The sequence below is a fragment of the Phodopus roborovskii genome, unplaced genomic scaffold, assembly GCF_943737965.1.
Source record: "Phodopus roborovskii unplaced genomic scaffold, PHOROB, whole genome shotgun sequence".
In the NCBI taxonomy this organism is placed as follows: Eukaryota; Metazoa; Chordata; class Mammalia; order Rodentia; family Cricetidae; genus Phodopus; species Phodopus roborovskii.
The window spans coordinates 1908162-1930227 of record NW_026125264.1 but is presented as its reverse complement, the minus strand read 5'-3'; the positions used below and the strand labels follow the sequence as shown (position 1 = coordinate 1930227).

The window sequence follows — 22066 nt, the reverse complement described above, 5'->3', positions numbered from 1 at the left end:
TCTAGTTAAGGAGGTCTCCAAGGTTTCCCAAGCCTTGGCAAGGACCCCTGCTAAGCTGGCTTGTTGATGTTCTGGAAGGGAATAAACAAATACGTGTGTGTATTTACATACGTACACATGTGTATGTGTGTGTATACATGCCTGTGTATATGTGTGTGTGTCTGTGTATATATGCCTATGTATATGTCTGTCTGTGTCTGTGTACATGTGTGTGGGCTGGGGATTGAACCCAGAGCTTTGAATGTGTCAGACAAGCTTTGTAGCACTGAGCTACACTCTATTTTGTCCTTGTCCCATCAGTCCCTGGTGGCTACCTTGCCCTGGTCATGTTTGTGTCATGGTGGTCTCTGTGATGAGTGGTGACTAAAACAAGGCAGGGGATTAATGGGCGTGAGTTCTTATGGGCCACCCAATAAACTGAAGACTGGGAACAAATGTAAAGATATGGTGACATGCGAGAGGGGATGGACAAAGCTAAGCAATATGCACCTAGCTCTAGGTGTCCTGAAGCCAGCTGCTTAACCTTTCTGTGCCTCAATCGCCTATTCAAACGGGGGCAGGGACAACCATGCTTAATTTTCGGCTCTGCTGTAGGCTGCATGGAACGAGTGAGTGTTAGGTGCATAGAAGTGCTTAGAGGATGTGTCTCTCTGCCCTCCCAGGATCTCAGAGCCTAATGGGAAAGATGGACAGTAGACACTGTTATGCTGCAGCTTCCTCGTTCTCAGACACAAGCAACAGTCTATCTGGCTCGGGACTTCTTTTACATGTGTGTGTTTATGTATATGTACATACATGTGCTTCTGGATGCTTATGCATGTGTGTGCCCATGTGTGTGGAGGTCAGAGGCCAACGACAGGCATCATTGCTCAGGAACTGTCTGCCTTGTGTTTTAGTAGGACCTGGAGCTCACCAAACTCCCGGAACCCTCCTGTCCCCACCCCTCCAGCTCTGGGAGCAAGTGTGCTTTTCACAGGTTCTGGTGATTAAAGTTGGATCCTCCTCCTGTGTAGCAAGCACTTTACAGACCAAGTTGTCTCCTCAGCCTGGGGACTCCCCCCCCTTTGGAAGCTTCCTCCTACCCCTATACAGACACCCCAGGCCACCACCCACCCCTCCAGTGTTTTTCCTCCATGATCCCTGGGAGTTGCTTTCAGACCTAGAGCCATACCGACCAGCATTTCTGACCTACTTCCTCCAACAGCTTCTGACCCTACAGGCCTGGCCTGGCACCACTGACTCACCCATCTGTACCAGTTTGCTCTCCCTGGAGGTTTATCAGCTGCTGCCTGGGTGGTTTTACAAGGGCAGGGCAGTTGGTGTGGGAGAGTGCTTGGCATGTAGGAGTTGCTTGCTCATGGCGCACACATGTATCCTGTACTTCTCAGGACTTCTGCTTTCTGGCTGAGGAAGCCAACGTGTGCTGAGGCATGCATCACTCTTCAGAGTGAATAGAGCCTGAAGTCTCCATGCATTCTCCAGAACATACTAAGGGGGAGGCAGCTTGTTTAGGTGGCAGCACCTGGGAGTGCGTAGCCGATGGAAGCTGGTCACTGTTGCACTCTGGGCTTGCAGGGCCATGCTGGGCTGGGCGGCAGGGAAACAGCTGGCTGGTTGGCGTTGTGGGAAACATGGACACATCTCAGTGAAAGTCTCATTTGGCTGGCAGAGGAGCCATTGCTGATGTGGACTCTGGTTGTTTCCCTGTCAGATCACTGGACCAACGTTTCCTTGCGGAAACTCTTACATGAGAAGTCCCCTCTATATAGAAGCTTCCAAATGAAGGTGAGTGTGTCTTTCCTTAGCCTATAGTTACCCACATATAGCCTCTACTAAAAAATAAATGCTCTAAATGGATTTACCCTCTCGGCTCAGCCTCAGCTCTTGGGGGCTTGGCCTCTAAGGACAGAGTGCAGGAAGCTGTTGTAACCCATCCACACCTCTCTATGACACAGGTGTGTCCCCGGGCTAACCTTGTCTCTCTCGCTGCCTTCTTGGCTTCCCCGAGGCAGTGAAAACATCACCTTTATTCTGGATAGTCACTGGCTATCTGTTTGGCTTCCCTATTCTCTCTCTCCATGAACTGCTCAATCCAGCAACCAGAGGAAATGTGCTTTAGAATATAGTCATGCCACCCCAGCAGCTTCTCATCATACTTGAAGCAATCTAGCCTTTGACTTTAGCATCAAACACAAGCTGATCAATCCCCTAGCTTACTCCATTGTTAGCGCCTCAATCCCTCAACCAGAGTTTCGTGTGTTCAAGGCTAGCCTTGAAGTTTCTGTGTAGCCAAGGATGACTTTGAGTTTCCGATCTCCCTGCCTTCACCTTCCAAGTGCTGTTATTACAGGTTTGTGCCATCATATATGGGCTGGGGATTGAACCCAGGGCTTTGTGCATGCTAGACAAACATTCTACCAACTGAGCTATATCCCTATCTCCTGCTGTTCTCTAGTTTCTTCTCATTTGTGGCTGAGAGAGGCTCCCTTGCTTACCCTAGAACTCCTCAAGCCTCTTCTTAGCACAGGGCCTTGGCACATGCTGTTTCTTCATGTTGCAGAGGACTTCTGCTTGGTTCATCTATCATCCCCATACTTCAGGTCCAAATGCCCTGCTGTTAGTCCTGCCCATAGAAGAGGTTATCACTCCCAACTTTGAATTATCTATCTATTCTTATCCTATTATCCTCATGACAGTGACAGCTCCTCAAGGGTGGGGGCTTTGTGGGTTGTGCTCTCTGTTCTGTCTCCAGTTTCCAGAACAGCACCCAGGGCCCAGCGACTCCTGGTACATTTGAGGAACAAAAGCACAAATGATGCTCTCAGGGCAGGTCTGAGTTGGACACACTTTAGGAACTGGCCCGTGACCTCACAGGAAGTAGTACCCACACTACTCCCCCTTCCCATCTTTTCTTTTTCTCGTTTTGAGACTGGGTTCAAGGTCCTCCTCCATCCATCTCCCAAGTGCTGGGATTGCCACATGCACCACCATGTTAGGCTCCTTCCCCTCTCTTCATCTGTGGTTATCTCATTAGGATGAAGCTTGCCTTTGAAGTTGCTAAGCATCCCAGGCCTCATCTAGTATCTTGGCTTAGATACCATTATTGTGACAGACATCGGAGGAAACAGAGACATAAGACCCAACCCAGGGGCTTGCACATATAAGGCGCTGAATGAATGTTTGATAATCCTATCTATGTGCCCATCGGTGTTCTTCACTCTGCACTTTTCTTGTCCCAGGGAGGGAAATCTCAAGACTGGGAGCTAAGCACAGGTACCAGTCAGGTCCAGAGTGAAGACTTGTTGGTTTTCTCTCTGTTGCTGTGATAAAACACTGAGAAAATGCAACTTGGGGATGAAAGGGATTTTTTTTTTGGCTTACATGTCTCTGTCACAGATCGTCATTGAGGGAAGTCAGGGTAGGAACCCGAGCAGGAGCTGAGGCAGGGACCGTGGAAGGATGCTGCTCACTGGCTTGCTCCCCATGGCTTGCTCAGCTTGCTTTCTTATATAGCCCAGGACCACCTCCCCAGGACTAACATCACCTACAATGGGCTGCACCCTCTCGCCTCAATCATTACTCAAGAAAATGACCCATGAACATACCCACTGGTCAATCTGATGGAGGCGGTTCTTCACTTTGTCCAAGTTGTGGTTGCTAAGGCCAGGGCCTTTGATTTTGTGATCTCCGGTTCCATCCAGCACTGCCCTGGCTAAGGTCCAGGAGTGGGATGTGGAACTAGACTATCCCTGGGAGGTCTCCTGCTACAGCTATTTTCTCTCCCAGAATCTCCACCCCAACTGGTGTCAGCAGGTCAAGTTCATCCCCCAGCTAAATGTGGTGGTCTCGTGTTCAGCCATTGAGAAGTCCTCACTGGTGTTGATAATCCTGCCAACTAAAGACCCCGAGAAACCCAGGTAAGGAATCTGTGATGAAGGGAGATGACAGCAAGTGTGCCCTGGATAGGTCTGGCTTCCCTCTGCCGCATGCAGATAGCCCTGATGAGAGAGCACACACTTCAGGGTTGGCACATCATCAGCAGGGCACTGTCCTGAGGCTTGTGCTGGGTCCCAGGAAGCAGCTTGTGTCCCATAGGCTGACAGTGGATGTAGGACCTAACACATGGCCTCTGGATTCTGTTTAGTCATCGTTTTGGAATGTCTACCAGTGACAAAAGGGTAACAGGCCTATTTTAACCCTCCCTCTGTGGTCTGGGGGGTGTGGTGGAATGCATGCCTCAGTGCATATGTGGAGGTTAGGGGACACTCGCTGCAGATGGTCCTCACCTCCCACTATTTGAGACGGGCCTCTTTGTTGTTGACCACTGTGCCCACCAGACTGGCTGACCTGTGAGTTCCTGAAGGTACTCCTGGGTTGGCATCATAGCTTTCTGCAGAAAGACAGTATTACAGATGTGTACTGCAATGCCCAACTTTCTGTGGCATCTGGGAATTCTTTGGAATCAGGTATAAGCAAAGTGCAGATGGTTTTGAGTAGAGAGATGGGGGGATGCTAATTTATGTCTTCAAGGCTAAGGGCCAGGTGAGATGGGGCCACCAGGGAGGAGGCTATCACAATAGTTCAGGCTATGCATGATAGTGACCTGGAGGTGGTGGCCAAGGGTGGAGGTGGAGGGGTTGGGATATTTAATTTGGGAATAGAGCCTTTTTCAGTCTTGATGCAGTACCACCTCAGGCCAGGAGGTGGCACTATTGGCTGCCTGCGGATCTCTGGTACCTGATGACCTCTTGGGGAGTAACCACTGTAGGAGAGACCTGAACTGCCAGACCTGACTCCTGTGGAGTCACCCTCATCATCTAAGGGCCCCGAAGGTCCAGCTTCATTGTGGTTGGTCTTACCTGATCTCTTCAGGTGTTTGAGTCAGGGATTGGGGCTGTAGGAACTGGTTTGGAATGTGTAAGTGACCACCCTGCCTCCTCTCCTTTTTCTTATTTCTTCCATCAACTCCTATCTGAAGTCATTGCCACTGCTCACTAGGCCCCCTCTGGCTGCTGCTGTCTCATCCCTCTGGGCCCCGCCTGAGTCCTTCATAGTCCAGTCCTCCCACTCCCTTGCCTCTGCCCACTTCCACCAGCTGTATAATCTTGCACTAGCTGATCGCTGGGTCTGAAGCCTTGTCTCCCTCCCACCGCAACCTCCCACAAGCTCCCCTTGGTCATTTCTAATTCCCCTGCAGGTTTCTGCCTCCCATCACCCTTTCTCAGAGAGCACTGAGTTTCCCCCTGCCCAGCCATCCCTTGCTTCTCTGTCCTCATAGTTGGTCACCGTCCCTCCTGTCTCTGTCCATTTCCTTGCTCCTGGGCTTTGCTCCAGGGGACAAAATTTGTAAGGCAGGGAACAGGAGCCCGCAGATGCCTGTTGCATAGATGAGTGAGTGAGTGAGTCTGATGCAATTTCTTTTATCCTCTTAGAGACCATGTTCCAGAACATTTCTCTGCACATACGTGTGTAGATGGAGGCATCTGTTTTTTTTTTTAAACATATACTTATTATAGGGATGGTCACATACACTGGTGCACTCATGTGGTACTCAGAGGATAACTTGTGGGAGTTGGTTCTCTCCTGACATGGTGTGGGTCCCAGGAGTTGAACCCCATTATCAAGCTTGGCAAAAGCACCTTTATCTACCCAAGCCATCTCACTGGCCCACATCTCCAGCTTGTGAGTGGGTGGGATATGCATGCTTTGATGTGTTCTTGAAAATCTGAAGCAAGGATGAAGGTTAAGAAACAGCTGTGAGGCTGATAAGGCAGCTAAGGGGCCCTGGACTAGACGCGGTGTGACGGTGAGAAGGAAGAGCTGGCGGGGTCCTGTCGGGCTCTCTCTGACCTTGGTGCCCTGCCTTGCCCTGGATGTTTTGAGGCATTTCCTGTTGTGGCCACCAGGGCAGAGTGGAGTCCTCATCCCTTGTAGGTCCCTGACAACGCACCCATTGGTGTTCATCGCACCGGGCAATGTCACTCTCGAGGACCGCATGTGGGGGGCCCAGGTGACCTGTGAGATGATGTCCAGTGCAGGACGAGGGCGCAGCACCAATGGCCCTGAGCTGCTTTTTTAAAATTTAGTTTTATTTTTGTGTTGGCTTGGAGGATACCTGCCTGAGGGTGGAAGGTGTAAAATCATGTTAAGTTAAAATGCTTTATGAATAGAAAGGCTTGCTCATGTTTGGGCATCTGCTGCTTCACTGGGCTGGCTGAGCACTGGGCGGGTCTGTGAGGCCTCTCTTCTTCCTGGGTAGAGAGACACTGATCCCTCTCCACCAAGCACCCAGCTCCTCCCCTCCCGGAGCCCAGCCTGCTGCTCTCAGCCCTGCATCTTACCCCGCCCCCCTTGATTTTCTGCTCTAGGTTATCATCATTGAACTTAAGAAAGGGGATTCTTTGCTTTGATTACTGTCCAGACAGGAACTTCCTGGGTAAGTAGTCTTTGTGTTCCCCAGAAGCAGAGTTGGGGTGGGGGCTGCAGCCGCCTGAGGATGATCCGAGCTGAGGGCAGGGCTCTGTAGCACCTGGCCTCTGGCTTCTTCCTCTGCTGATCTAGATTGCGGGAGGCGGGTTGTGACTCAGCCCATCAGAGATGGAAACGGCAAGAGGGACAGTGACAGGTCACAGTGGCCTTCTCCATCTGCCAACTCTGGCTGGAGTCTGAGGCCTGGGCCTGGAAGAAAGTCTCAGTGTAGGCCCTGGTAGCTGATACTCATTTCTTGACTCCAGCAACTGGTGGCTATGACCCCCACATCCGCCTATGGAACCCGCTGGTCTCCAAAAGGCCTGTGTGGCTGATGAAGGGACATCAGACATCAGTGACTCACCTTCTCGTGAACAGCAAGAATACCAGCATCCTGATCAGCATCTCCAGGGACAAGGTATCACCCTCGTGGGGCATACCTTGTCCTCCATCCCTCCAGCTCTGCTCCCCAGGAACAGACACTGACCCTGGGGTGCTAACATAGCTCAGCCAGTGTTGGGAGGAGTCTGGGTCACAGATGTAACCTTCCTGCTGCTGGTCTCACACTGTGCCAAAGGCCCACAGGGAGTTACCCTAGAAGAGTCATTGTACAGGTGGTCACAAGCCTCTTGTGGGGGTGGAGCCCAGCTTTGAGCAGTTAGAACTGGCCTGGAGTGGGGGAGCAAGTGAAGGTCCAAGGTAGGAAGCAGGCTGCCTGTGGTCTTTGCCTTTAGAGGTGAGGTGCGTAGTAGAAAGCTGAGGTAGGAGGAGAACGTGGGCTACCTGGGAGGGGCTGTGACAGCAGCAGATACTTTATTCATGGGTGGCCTTGCTCCCAGGGGCATCCCCAGGGCCTAGGGTGCCGGCTGCTTCTGCAGACCCTCCTGCCTCTTGCCTTTTCCCTACAGAACATTCGTGTGTGGGACCTGCAGGACTATGTGTGCCTCCAGTCCTTCTGTGGGAAGCTCTTCCCCCTGGGCAACTGCCCCATAACCAGCGCCTACTTCCACAGAGACAGCACCCTCATCTGCAGCACCTACAATGTGAGTGCTGTCCTAAGAACGGGCACAGCTGACAGCCTGTCCTGTGCTGGCCTGGCCCTGCAGTCTGGGAGGCTCCGGTTTTGGAGCTTCTGGGAGAGCAGGTTCTGGACCTAGCCTATCCTTTTCTCCATCCCTGCTCCATCCCTACTCACACATCCTTCAGACTCTGCTGTCATCCCCTCCCCCCCATGCTGCTTTGTCCCCATAGTTGTAATCATCAACTCCAGGAAGGCAGGGAGGCCCTGGAGAAAACTGCCAGGAAGAGCGCCTGTGAGCTATGACCTGTGTGGTGGCCATGGGTCTACCCTGACCTTGAGGATGGCTGGAGGGGAGGACTGGCTAGAGTCACGGTGAGGCCTGGTACCATGTGGGAGCCCTATGGCAGACAAGTGGTAGAGCTTCTGTCTAGAGAGCTTCCCTGAAGCCACGTACCCACTGTTGGCTGTACCACCCTGTCAAGGGACATAGAACTCACGGGAGAATATCCGTGAGTTCAAAACCAGCCTGGTCTACAGAGCTAGTTTCAGTACAGCCAGGGCTACACAGAGGAAACCTTGTCCCCAAAAACAAAACCAAAAGCAAGCAAACAAAAAAGCCGAATTGATAGTGGAAATCAGAAAAAGGAGATTTATTTAGTATGGTCACATTGGGAAGAGGGACAAAGAGAGCCAGCAAATCCCTCAGGTCTATCTTTGGGGTCCTGAAGTGAGATTCAAGTTTAAATAGGTAGTCAAGCGTATGTGTATCTAAACAGTCCCAGGCAGATTGGCCATTGACCCATTACCATGTGGCTGCAGTATCTTCCTGTCAGATGGTCTGATGTAGAACGGTGTGAAATGTCTTTCTGGGAGATACGTTGTGTCCATCCATCTCACCCCCACCCTCCTCCTTGGCTGGCACTCTTTCCTTCTCCCAGCATGAGATCCTGGGGAAATGCCCATTTCTCTGGGGTTCACTGTTTCAACAGTCTCCTAGTGAGATTGGAAGACCCAAGTATCTCTTTAGAATATCTTCATGTCTGCCAGGCTGGTTACAAAGGAAACACCCGAGTGAGGCTTTAGCTCCTCAGAAGGTGAGAAGACCATGGACTTGGGCCTCATGGGGATTATTGGAACATGAGGGACTGGGAGTCTGAATCCTAGAAATAGGGCCTTGGATTAGGGTAAGAGACGAGGTGGAGGAGCCTCATGGGAGTACAGGATGTCTTGATGTTGGAGGTTTCTCCTCAAGGCCTTAGTCACAGAGGGCAGAGCCCGTCTGACTGCTCAGCTGTCTGCCCCTCCCCGGCTCACAGATCGGGATCCTCAGAGGGTACTTGGAGTCCCAGGGGCCCATGAAAACTGGGAAGATGGCGACTCACAGCACAGCCTTGTGTGCAGTCCTCTACAGCAAGATCTTCAAGCAGGTGAGCGGGCAGGGCTGGCCACCACCAGGACCCAGACCTCTCCATGTGCCCGAGTCTGCATTCTAACAGCCGTCAGCTCATGTTGCATTCTGGAAATCATTAGTGCTCTGGTTGTAGTCCTGCTGTCACCAAAATGCAGACAAAATGTAGACTGGTTTGTCATGGGATCTGATTGTGCCCCCCATCTGGTCACTGGGTTGTTGACCCCTCTGAGTACCCCTGCCTTGGGATGCCACTTAGGTCAGCCCTGGGCAGATGGTCCTCTTAGCACGGAAACAGATGCTGGGTGTCCCTCAAGGTTCCCACCCTACATGCTACCCCAGAATACCACTTCGTGGAAACCACATTCTGTTTCTTATGGGAAAGGCACCGCACCAGGCTGAAGAGAAGCCTCGTTATGTATACAGCTGGGCACGCAGAATGCTTACGGGGAACATGAACAGAAAGGGCTGCAGGCTTCTGCCCGCTCTAGTGACACCTCTCTAGTGGCACCTCTCATCTGGCCCTGGCTGTGGACACGGTGGCGTCTGCAGGAGAGCCCTTTGGCCAGAGCGCTCCTACAGTTCTGGCTCTCAACATCACTGCCTTAGTCTCCAGGTGCCTTAGGGCGCCTCAGGTCTGCAGAGCAGCTTTTGTTTTTGTTTGTAAACACCCCCATCTCTTCTAGGAAAGAATGCCCATGCCCATCTAAAGTAGCTTCACAGGCTACTGCCTTAGAACAAGATGGACGGCGGCCATGTTGCATCCTCCTAGCTTCTTGGTAGAGGGACCAGGAGCCTGTTCCCTGCTTGGCCTTTTTGCTACCATTTGGGTCCTGACTAAGGGTGCTTTGGCAAGCATTTTCTCTATACCACAGATTCTCTTCTCTGGAGAGAGTGATGAGAGAATGAGTTGATGCAAACCATGACTCTCACCTCACAGGAAGAAGAGTTTGTCTTGAACTAACTATGAATAATAGTGGACTGGGAACATTGATTCAGGTTCCCCCAAATTACCCAAATTACATGTTCTTTTTTTTTTTTTTTGGCTGGTTGTATTTTTTTATTAAGTCTTTTTAAAATTAATTTATTTTTTATATTCCAATCCCAGTTCCCTCTCCCTCCTCTCTTCCTGCTCCCCCCACTTCCCTACCTCCCATTTGCTCCTCAGAGAGGGTAAGGCCTCCCCTAGGAAGTCTACTGTCTGTCCCATCATCTCACTGAGGCAGGACCAAGGCACCTCTCCACCCCCACACCCCTGTGTCTAGGCTGAGCAAGGTATCTCTCCATATGGAGGCAGGCTCCATTAAGTCAGTTTGTGCATTAGAGTTAGATCTTGGACCCACTGCCAGTGGCCTCATATATTGTCCCAGTCACACCATTGTCACCTATATTAAGGGAGTCTAGTTCAGTCTTATGCAGGTTCCCCATTTGTCAGACCTGAGTCACTAGCTTGGGTCAGCTGATTCTGTGGGTCTCACCGTTGTGGTCTTGACTCATTTGTTCATATTGTCTCTCCTCCCTCACTTCAGTTGTACTCCAGGAGGTTGGCCCATTGGTTAGTTTTGGATTTCTGCATCTGTTTCCATCTGTTTCTGGAAGAGGGTTCTAGCTTCTCTGGGGTTGTGGATTGTAGGCTGGGTATCTTTAGCTTTATGCCTGGTATCCACTTATGAGTGAGTACATACTATATTTGTCTTTCTGGGTCTGGGTTACCTCACTCAGGATGTTTTTTCTAGTTCTGTCCATTTGCCTGCGGAGTTTAGGATGTCACTGTTTCTTACTGCCCAGTAGTACTCCATTGTGTAAATGTACCACATTTTCTTTATCCATTCTTTGATTGAGGGGCATCTAGGTTGTTTCCAAGTTCTGACTATTATGAATAATATTGCTATGAACATAGTTGAGCAAATGTCCTTGTGGTGTGAATGTGCCTCCTTTGGGTATATGTTCAACAGTGGTATTGTTGGGTCTTGAGGTAGGTTGATTCCTAATTTTCTGAGAAATCGCTATACTGATTTCCACAGTAGCTGTACATGTTTGCTCTCCCACCAGCAATGGAGGAGTGTTCCCCTTTCTCCACATCCTCTCCATCATAAGCTGTCATTGGTGTTTTTGATCTTAGCTATTCTGATTGGTATAAGATGAAATTTCAGAGTTGTTTTGATTTGCTTTTCCCTGATGACTAAGGATGTTGAGCATTTCCTTAGGTGTCTTTCCACCATTTGAGATTGTTCTATTGAGAATTCTTTGTTTAGATCTGTACCCCATTTTTAAATTGGATTACTTGGTAGTTTGTTATCTATTTTCTTGAGTTCTTTGTATATTTTGGAGATCAGCCCTCTGTCAGATGTGGGGTTGGTGAAGATCTTTTCCCATTCTATAGGGAGCTGTTTTGTTTTGTTGACTGTGTCCTTTGTTTTACAGAAGCGTCTCAGTTTCAGGAGGTCCCATTTATTAATTGTTGCTCTCAGTGTCTGTGCTACTGGTGTTCTATTTAGGAGTGGTCTCCTGTGCCTATGTGTTCAAATGTATTTCCCACTTTCTCTTCTATGAGGTTCAGTGTGGGTGGATATTGAGGTCTGTGATTCATTTGGACTTGAGTTTTGTGCATGGGATTAGATAAAGATCTATTTACAAGTCTCCTACATGTTGACAGCGCCATTTGTTGAATATGCTTTCTTTTTTCCATTTTATATTTTTAGCGTCTTTGTTAAAAATTAGGTGTTCATAAGTGTGTGCGTTGATATCAGGGTTTTTGGTTCAATTCCATTGGTCTACCTATCTGTTTTTGTGCCAATACCAAGCTGTTTTCATTACTATAGCTCTATAGTAGAGCTTGAAGTCAGGGATGGTGATACCCCCAGATGATTCTTTATTATACAGGATTGTTTTGGCTATCCTGGTTTTTTTGTTTTTCCATATGAAGTTGAATAGTGTTCTTTCCAGGTCTGTGAAGAATTGTGCTGGGATTTTCATAGGAATTGCATTGAATCTGTAGATTACTTTTGGCAAGATTGCCATTTTTACTACAGTGATCCTACCTATCCAAGAGCATGGGAGGTCTTTCCATTTTCTGGTATCTTCTTTAATTTCTTTCTTTAAAGACTTGAAGTTCTTGCTATATAGGTCTTTCATTTGTTTGGTAAGCATTACCCCAAGGTATTTTATGTTGTCTGTGGCTATTGTAAAGGGTGATGCTTCTCTGATATCTTTCTCAGCCAATTTATCATCTGTACATAGGAGGGCTACTGATTTTTTTTTTGAGTCAATCTTATATCCTGCTACATTACTGAAGGTGTTTATCACCAACAAATAGTGACAGTTTGACTTCTTTTCCAGTTTGTATCCTTTTGATCTCCTTTTGTTGTCTTATCAAATCACATGTTCTGATGATGAAGCAGTTACATGAGCTTTTAGAGTCCTGGGATGAAAGAAAGCAATACACTGAGATAGTTTCCCAAATGCATTGGTGAGAGCATCAGGTAGGTTAGGGACAGTAAAGCAGGGGAACCCCTGCTGTCAGATGCATCTGACATGTTCTCAGCCTTAGGCTCAGCGAAAGCCTTAGGTCTGCTAAGCTAACACAGTTCAAAGGTGTTTCCTGAGAGTTGAAAGGGTGCTAGGTCAGACACAGAAGTGGGTTAAGAGGTGAATGGCTGTCAAGGGAACTAAAGATAGCCCGGGATCATTTGGGTCTAGATTTGCAGCATTCTAACCCTCCATAGTCATGGAGTTCTAACCAGCTGTTCAGTGTTACACAATCTTTAATATAGGTGTGGCTTTCCTGTCTCTTCTGGGAACTCAAGAGCCATTTTTGAGTTAATGAGAACTTTATGAAATTGATTCATTTAAAAATAGTAGTAGCAACAGTTTTGTGACAGGTTTGTTTTCAGGCATTACCTATGCTGCACAGGTTGCCAGCTTGGGGGCGGGGGCGGGGGCGTGGGCGTGGACATGGATGGGAGGGGCCTCATGGCATACATAGGCCTGCCCTGCAGTGAATTGGGGCACCTGTGTGCTCCACTTACAGGTGGTGAGTGGTTGCCTACAGGGCACAGTGAGTGTGTGGGACATCACCACGGGCAAGAAGAGGATGGAGTTCCCTGTGTCTGGCATTCAGCAAAGTGAGCTGACTGCCATGTCTCTGGATGAGTCAGAGCGGTGTCTGCTCACAGGCCTGCGTGATGGCACCATGCAGATGTGGAATTACAACACTGGGGAGTGCCTATTGACTTTTCCCAACCAGGACCATGTGGAGGTCAGTGTGGTCGAGCCAGCAGGTTCCTGGGAACCCTAGAACATAGTGTTCTGTGTGTCTAAGAGGCTGCACAGCTAGCCAGGCTGCCTGCCTTCAAACTTGCCTGAGCCCTTGGGTCCTCCTACATGAAATGAAGCTAGGCAGTGTCTCTCGTGAGGGTTCCATAGATATCAGTTGCTCTTGCATTTCAAATGTGCAAGGCTGTGTTATTTGGCACCTTGGAGCTTTGGGGGTGTGTTTAGCATTGGGGGTGTTTGATTTGGAGGCTCCTGTGCTCACTCCTATTTGAAAGTGTGTACGTGAAGGGGTACAGAAAGGGAACAGCTGATGTGACTGTTCCACAATATGGTTATGGTTTTTATTGTAGGTGTGTGTGTGTGTGAGGGGGGGGGAGGAAGAGGGAGATGGAGAGAGGGAGGGAGAGAACAAGAGAGCCAGCGAGCACAGACAGAGGCTTCTGGAGGAGTCCAGAGCAGTGCGAGAGAGAAATAGTCTGAACATGGCCAGCAGACTGGACCTGGCCAGGGCTAGGGAAACAGGAGAGAATAGCAGAGATAGTGAGGTAGCAAGAGACAGAGCGCAGAGCATAGCGAGAGAATAAAAGAGAGGGAGTAAGAGAAAGAGAATGTAGTGAGGATAGTGGGGGGGGCTTGCTATTATAAAGAGAGCAAATGGGTATCCCGGAGGAGGGAAGCCTGGGGAAGTGGGAAGGGCGAGCTTAGACTTTGGAATGTGTAACAGGTACTTGTGGTGCTGAGGGAGCTGGAGGCACCATGGGCTTTGATGTGCTGATGGACACCTCAGGTAGCCACTTGTGTCCCTCCTGCCAGAGGTGCGGGGAATGACTCCTTTTGGAAGATATAAAATGGTTTTGCAGGTTCCTGAAGAGTGCTGGCTTTTATCTAACTGCCAGAAACCCTCCTATAGCCCAGGTCATTTCTGGACATTTGGACAGCCTGAGACAGAAACTAGCGCTCTAGGGGAGTCAGCTGTAAGTGACACTCTGGGACTTGAGTCCCCTTCCTGGGCAGAAAGAGCACTTGGTCAAGAAGCTGGAGGTGAGGGTGCCAGAGAGACTTCAGCTGTGGAAGAGTTTGACCCAAGCACCCACATAGAAAGCTGGGGGTGGTGTCATGGGCTTCTAATTCCAACACTGGGGAGGTTTGCACCCATTAGACTAGCCTAATGGGTAAGCTCCCATTGAGAAAGCCCTTCCCTTCAAACAAAGTAGAAGGTAAAGGAGAAACTACACCGGAAGTTGACTTCTGGCCTCACATAGAGAGGAGAGCAAGGGGTTGAGTACTGGTCCTAGATCTCTCAGTAGTTATTGGATCTTGGCTGGGTCACATGTTGTCCAGTTATCTCTTCTGTAGAATGAACATGGGTACCCACATTATCTGTGTCTTTCAGATATGTCAGGTTGGATGGCCTGTAGCTCCCTTCAGTTAGGTAGTTAGCAGGCGCTCTGAAAGCTTGATGGTAGCATTGATGCTGGGAATTCTCACCATCATTGAGTTTTGACTTTCTGGTGGTTACATTTAGGAAAGCATCAGGGGCCCGAAGGAGTCTAGTGCTGTTTTCTTTATCTTCAACAGATTAGTGGAATTGTCCACATGAACAAAGTGTACTACATGACAGGGTGGAATAAGAGAATCACCAATTTCACGTGAGCAGCAGGTGTGAGTGGGAGGCTTGGGCTGCTGGGTGTCTCCCTTATTTTGAGCCTTTCTTCATTCCGAGCTTTCTCAGCATAGCAGGGTGCCCATGGTTGCCACCAGCCATTGCTCCACTCGAGCATCCACCCATCCATTCATGTAGCGTGTAGTGAGGTTCCTTCTGCTGGTGGTGGCCATGTCAAAAGTGACAGTGTTTGTCCCCATGCAGCTTCTCATTCCATGTAGGGATTACTCAGTCTCTTATAACAGGATGCTACTGACTAGTAGCGTACAAGGCACAGGGAGTTACCCCCTATAGTCCCAGAGGTTGAGTTGTCTCAGCCCAAGGCACCAGCAAGTTTGGCTTCTGGTGAAGGCCTGCTTCCCGGTTCCTAGAAAGCTTGTTCCTTCCTGTGAACTTACCTGATAGAAGGGTTGAGGGCTATAATCCCACCAATGAGGGCTCCACACTCATGACCTCACCACCTTCAAAATATACCACCTCCTAATATACTCACATTAGTCCCCGGAATGGCTGAGCTATGCAATTATCTCAGAGCTGAGACCTTTCCCAAGAAACAGAACTGGGGGTGGGGGGTGGGGGGTGGGGAATAAGGCCACCAATTAGCGGTGGGAGTGGAGGGTAACTGAGGTTATCATTTGGTTAGCATCAACTGAAATGTCTAAGTCCAAAGTCTCATCAAAATATGAGACCCAATGTACCTGAGGCAAATTTGGAACAAATTTCACCTCTATCATTCAATCATCTGTCGTCTGTCTATCTACTTTGTGTATCATGGCATATAGGCAGAGGTCAGAGGACAACATGTGGGTGAGTCAGTTTGTTACTTCTACCATGTGTGTTCCAGGGATTGAACTCAGGTCATCATAATTAGCAGCAAGCACCTTTATCCATTGAGTCATCTTAAGACACCAAAATAATCCTCTCTCTTGCTGCTCTGCCTCCAAGGCTTCTGAGATGGAGGTCCTGTTTTGTAGAGGCTGAATATGTAAACCTCTAGGTAATCTGCTCCCATGGCTTTGGAATCCTATGCCCTAAGGGTGGCCCTGGGTCCAGTTCATGCCCCTGTTATGGTTCTGTTCCTTGCATAGGTCCAGTAGCTGTTTGGGGCTGTTGTCCTGAACCCATGGCTCTGTCCACTGGAATCTAGATGGCGGAAGTAGCCTGGCTTTCCTATCTCTAGTGATATAGCTTGTATTATACTATTGCCCTCAGGAACTATGCCTGGCATGGCTAAAGAACATGATACCAGAGTGTGAGATGAGAGACTATAAAGTGGGGTGTTGAGGGCAAGGGGTGCTGAGGTCTAACTTGTATTGATGGTCTCTTTCTGAAACCCTTTTGCAACAGGAAGGACAGTTCAAATGCCTGAATTGCTCTTAGAGCCATTTTTCCATTATTTAGAGCACAGCACACAGCTTCTGCCAAGCAGCCGACCCCACAGTGTTCTCGCAGTCTGGACCACAGCTTGACAGGCTCATCTTTCCTTTCAGTAGATAAGGGCTGAGAAGAGTAGGTCTCAAACCTTGAGTTCAGTGCCCATCCTTTTTTGGTACTGTGGCTGAACCACGGCTTCATATGTGCTAGGCTAATGCCCTGCCATTGAGCAGCAACGCCAGGCTTTCTTCCCCTTTGCTCAACATTTCTGTTTTAAAATTATTCATCTCTTCTAGAATTTTACTTTAAACGGGAGAGAACTGTCTACATCTTCAAATATCTTTCTTAGAAATTTTCTCAGCCTAATAAATACCCAGTCTCATGGCTTGTAAGCTGTACTTGCCACAGAGCACTGGCATGTGAACACAATCCAGCCAAGTTCTCTGTCACTTTGAACCCATGATGGCTTTGCCTCCAGTGTCTAGTAGCGTGTTCCTCACTTCTACTTGAGATATCATAATGGTTATTATCATCCATATTGCAACTTAGGGTTGCTTATGTTATCTTTAAATAGATGGGGCTGGGAGGGTACACACTGATCTGGGGTTTCCTCTCTCTCTCTCTCTCTCTCTCTCTCTCTCTCTCTCTCTCTCTCTCTCTCTCTCTCGTCTCCTGTATCCCAGGCCTATGTAGATGCTTTTGGAGTTCTGATCCTCTTGCCTTCGCCTCTCTAGGGGTGGGATTACAGCCGTCACCACCATGCCTAGTTTATCAGCACTTGGGATCAAACTCAGGACTTCACATACATGCTAGGCATGTGTCTCAACTGAGCTATATCCCCAGCATGGCTTTCCCTATAGCTCCCCCCTTTCCCGTGCCCTCTCTGAAACCATCCTTGATGGCCAGACTTGGTGCTGTAGGCTTTCACTAGAATTCTTCCAAACTCTGCCCATCTGCCATCTCCAAAGTCATTTGCATAGTTTTAGTTATCTGTTCCAGGAGCACCTCATTCTCTGTGTTCCAGGAGCACCTCATTCTCTGTATAGCTTCTACCTTAGTCTGCTACAGCATAATACCACAGAGTGGGTGACATATAAACAATAGAGATTTATTTCTTGCACTTACAAAAGGCTGAAAGGTCTTAGACCAAAGCATTGTGGAGTCTTGTAAGGGCCTTCTCCTTATTTACAAAGGGTCATCATCTTGCTGTAGTCTCTGTGATGGGAAGGGTGGAGATCTCTTTGGTCTCTTTATCATACCATTAATGAGGCTTCTGTCTTCTTGATTAGATTTCCTCCCCAAGCACCATTCCCTCCTTGAGGATTAGATTCTAACACACAAGTTTTGAGTATATACAAACACCTAGTGTCTATTAAATAATGGGATAATTTGATTTATAAAGTATATTGACTGCTGTGGGGAAAGAGTAGGCTTCCTGTGGAGGAGCAGAGCTGAGCCAAAGAGGCCCAGGGTGAGGTCAGAGCTGGAGGGGTATCAGGGATGTAACACACATTCTGGGAGGAAGGACCAGCATGTACAAGGTCCCTCTTGTTAGAGGAGGCCTGGTCATAGCTATAACTCCCCCTTGTTTAAACATGACTCTTTACTTGGGATGAACTAAGACTCCTCATTTATGAACCCCAAGAGCAGAGCCTTTATTTTTGACTCATAGTGAGTGTTTAGGATATGAGGTCAGTATGGGCGTGTACCCTCCCAGATCAGTGTGTACCCTCCCAGCCCCATCTATTTAAAGATAACATAACCCTGAACCCCCAAGACAATGCTGCTCTGAGTTGGCTTCCGAACCCTAAAGGCTGTGGTTTCCCCCAAAGAACATTGCAGCCTGTGAGCTCGTGACCCTTGTGCCTCTGGCCATGTTCACAGGTTCCACAAGACCAAGATGGTACTCTCCTGCTACCACTGGCAGACCTATCACACGGAGGACATTCTGAGCATGGCCAAGTATCAGAACCAGTTCCTGGGGACTTCTTCCTACAGTGGGGACATCCTTTTCTGGAATGTCAGCATGATGAAGCCAATCTTGAATTTCAATGCCTCCAAGAGCCCCTTGCCTTTACAGCCAAAGAAGGTACAGTGTCACACGCTTTGCTAATTTCCCAGGTGCCTTCTACTCCAGTCACCGTCTGCTTTCACTTTTGTCTGGGCCAGAATCTGGGAGGGCAGAGAGAGCAACAAGGGACAGAGGGAGAGATGGAGACTCACACTGGGGTGGTGAGGTATGGTAGCTAGGAGAGTGGATGGTAGCTCCTTGAGCATCTTCATGTGACAGAAAACAGAGGCCTGAAGAGGTCAGACACCTCTCTCAGGGCACACAACCAAGAAGGGTTAGATCTACACCGTGACAGTGCGACTGCAGGGGCTTGGTGCTGGGTTGTCCTTTTGAGTGGACTACTTCCTCCTTGAGGATGGCCCACTGTTAGCTTTTTACCACTGTAATAAAATGCCCGACAGAAACAGCTTAAAAGGGGAAGACTTACCAGGGGTCACAATTTTAGAGAGTTCAAGTCTGCCATGGCAGGCGGGCCAGGCTACCCAAAGTAGCCCACATTTGGGTGACTCGGAAGCAGAAAAAGAGGCACCAGAGAAATGTGCTTCCTCTTTTGTTCCAGGGGGGCCCACACTGCGTGTGGGTCTTTCCTCCATTGTTTCTTCCTCGAGAACACCTTCACTGACACAGCCAGATATGGCTTTGCTCTTCTAGATATTTCCAATCCCATCAGATTGGCAGTGGGTAGTGGTCCTGCCCACAAATTCCCCACTTGGGCAATAATGTCCAGACTTCTGGGCAAAGCTTCCCAGACTCATGATAGGGAAGTAGGAAATGTGCAGTCTTGAAATTGATACATTGTAGCAACCTAAAGCTGGAATGGTGCTACAGGTCACCTCTTTGCAGGTGTGCTGATGGGTGGAAGCTCCTGTATAGTAGGTACTGCATTCTTCAAAAGAGCTCAGTGTTTTATCTTTTCTGTACCGTGGGCTTGCCCAAGAGTAAAAGTGACAAAGTGAATATTTGGCAACCACTGCCCATTTTTTTTTTTCAGATGGGGAGACTGAGTTCCTCTGGGGAGCTGTATCCTGCCTAGGGTATTAGTAGTAGGCCCAGGGGCGGGTTTATAAGCTTTGGTCTGAGGCCTCTCAAGGCATAGGATTTCTGTGAAGTGATGCTGGGTTCCTGGAGGGCTGGTGACCTCAGCACTGGGCTGAGGAGGGCCTGAGCTTCCCACTTTTAGAGGAGTTTCTGGATCTGCCCTCTCTCTCTGCATAGGTGAAAGATGCAGAGGAATGTATAGCCAGCACCAAACTCTCCCTAAGCGATACAGAGCAAAAGTGGGCACACAAGCCTTCCACAAAGTTCACTGGCTTTACTATGAGTCGGAGGTTGATGTCAGCTCCCCCAGTGATGAAACATTGGAGAGACACGGACCAAAAGAGAATCATGTCTCAGCAGGTGGGAGTGAGGCCATCCTCCTGTGCCAACTATCCAGCTCACATGCTCTGAGCCTGGTGTGTGTGTGTGTGTGTGTGTGTGTGTGTGTGTGTGTGTGTATGTAGTGGGGGACAGAGTTCTCCTTCTTCTTCTTCTTTTTTTTTTTTTTGAGTCAGGGTTTCTCTGTGTAACAGTCCTGGCTGTCCTAGAACTTACTCTGTAGACCAGGCTGAGCTTAAACTCACAGAGATCTGCCTGCCTCTGCTTCCAAGTGCTGGGTTTAAAGGTGTGCACTCCCACCACCCATTGCATCTCTATTTTGATGGCACTTTAGCTAACGCACTCTGCTTACTCAAGCCTGGGGATGGTTCTTGCATCTCCAGATCAGGTCTGAGAGTTGAAAGCTTATGAGTAGGACCTATAGAGAGCAGAGTTCTAGAAGTCTAAATTGGATGTTAGAGCATGGTCTGTGGCGTTAGTTCTTAAGATGTAGCCTTCTGGTCCAGGAGTGAGCTATTCAGGGCACCAAGTGCCACTTCTCCAAAGCTTAAGCCACAGTGCAGGTGAAGATGAAGTAAGATGGTCTTCACCTCCAAGCCCTGAAGGCCCAGGATTGATTTGACAGCTCTGGTTTTTAGGATGTGGGAAGAGAGAAAGGTCTGAAGGAAGGTAACTGACATTGGGCTTGTAGGAATGATGACAGTATCCTAACACAGAGTACAGGAGATCCTTGGAGTACTGGGCCAGAGGGATGGAGAAAGCTTGTTTCTGCAAGCTGAATTCTGATTTCTGAGACCTGAGGCTTGAATGAGAGGCATCAGCTTCCCAATTCCCAGGCATGGGGCAATGTAGGCCAGCTCCAGCATGGTCTGCTGAGATGACTTTCTGTTGTGGGAGTTATACACCTCTCAGCCCTATAGGATGCACTGTACTGTGAAGTGTTGGCACACCGTGACACTTTGAGACTCAGGCACCTGAGGGTGCTGTGGGATGAATATAAGTTACTGTTTGATACTGGGCCATCTTTGACTGGTTTAGGCCTCTGCACTCATATCTTAAGAACAATGGGTGTTAGACCCCTGTAGCCTGACTTCTAGGACAAAGGGAGGGTCTACCCTAGAGGTGATTCAAGTCTCTGCCCTACAGAGCAAAATTGCTGATCACTTAAAATAGAAACCTCTCAGTCTCAGTGTGTCCTAAGGCCCAACCACATAGCCACTGGCCTTTTTGCAGGATGGGGTCCCGATGGTTTCTCTTTTATCCCCTACTTCTGATCTCCATAGTGTATAGGAGGGGGGTGCCATGTGGCTACCAAGAGGCCATTTTTTATTTTTAGAACTCTTCCAGTGCTCACAAACCTGAATTGTCTAACATGCCCCTCAGTGAATCATTGCTTTACAAAACATCACTTCACAAAGATGCTCAAAAGAGAAAGGGGGAATTCTGGAAGAAGGTGCAGCTGCAGCCAAATGAGTCAGTGGAGAAGGTGAGTTGTGCCCAGTGGGGAAGTGTGTAGCTGGGCTGGGCAGGGGTGTGTGTGTCATGGGCCTGGTGAATTTGGAACTCCAGAGCAGTTTGCTAAAGCCTGGGCAGGGACAGGGCTGGGAGAGAAGTAGCTTTCCTAGAACCCACTGTTAGAAGTCTCTTTGCCTTGGATGGTGTTTTGTATGTGTAACTGGCTTTCCTTTTTGGGCCACCAACTAGCTCCCAAATCATGACATGGAGACTTCTTATTAGTTAGGAATGTTCAGCCTAGCTTAGGTTCATTTCTTAGCTCTCTTTAACGTAAATTAACCTGTTTTTCTTTATCTGCCTTTTGCCTCAGGGTTTTTTTTTTAAACAATCCCCCACTCCCACCCCACCTGCCTCTCTCCTTACTTTCTTGCTTATTCCAGAGTCTGGCTGGTTGGTGGCTGCCTGGCTCTGGCTCTAGGTGTGGCCCTCTCTTTCTCCCTTATTCTCTCTTCCTCCTCTCTTGTCTAGATTTCTCCTCCCACTTATTCTCTCTGCCCACAAGCCCTGCCTTTTCTTTCTCTGTCTAGCTATTGGCCATTCAACTCTTTATTAGACTAATCAGGCAGGCAAGGTGAAACAGCAACACATCTCTACATAATTAAAGAAGTGCAGCATAAACACCACAAGTAACACATTTTTACATCATTATCAAAGGCAGCAGAAACAAATGTAACACACCTTTACACAGTTAAAGTAATATCCCACAATATAATCAAGTGTAACACATGTCTACATAGTTTAATACTCCACAACAGTAGTGAGGTGCAAGTTGGGTTGGTTCATCTGTGCTCATTTCTTCCCCCTGGCCCCTCTCTGGCCTGGAACCCTCACTATGATACTCTTCTGGTTTCTGAAGACTTACATCCTGGCTGTGATATGGAGCTATAAGATGAA

General features: G+C 48.7%; 1 protein-coding gene across 1 annotated transcript in view; it reads left to right on the top strand.

Annotated features, from left to right (window-relative positions):
* Efcab8 (EF-hand calcium binding domain 8) overlaps positions 1-22066 on the top strand; it is a 62591-nt gene that overhangs the window by 20069 nt on the left and 20456 nt on the right. The window contains exons 10-20 of the mRNA XM_051192938.1: positions 1712-1785; positions 3787-3917; positions 6369-6436; positions 6735-6886; positions 7377-7511; positions 8806-8916; positions 12928-13155; positions 14751-14821; positions 18094-18298; positions 19496-19678; positions 20994-21143. Coding sequence (XP_051048895.1) covers positions 1712-1785; positions 3787-3917; positions 6369-6436; positions 6735-6886; positions 7377-7511; positions 8806-8916; positions 12928-13155; positions 14751-14821; positions 18094-18298; positions 19496-19678; positions 20994-21143 — 1508 coding nt within the window. The remainder of the gene's footprint in view (positions 1-1711; positions 1786-3786; positions 3918-6368; positions 6437-6734; positions 6887-7376; positions 7512-8805; positions 8917-12927; positions 13156-14750; positions 14822-18093; positions 18299-19495; positions 19679-20993; positions 21144-22066) is intronic.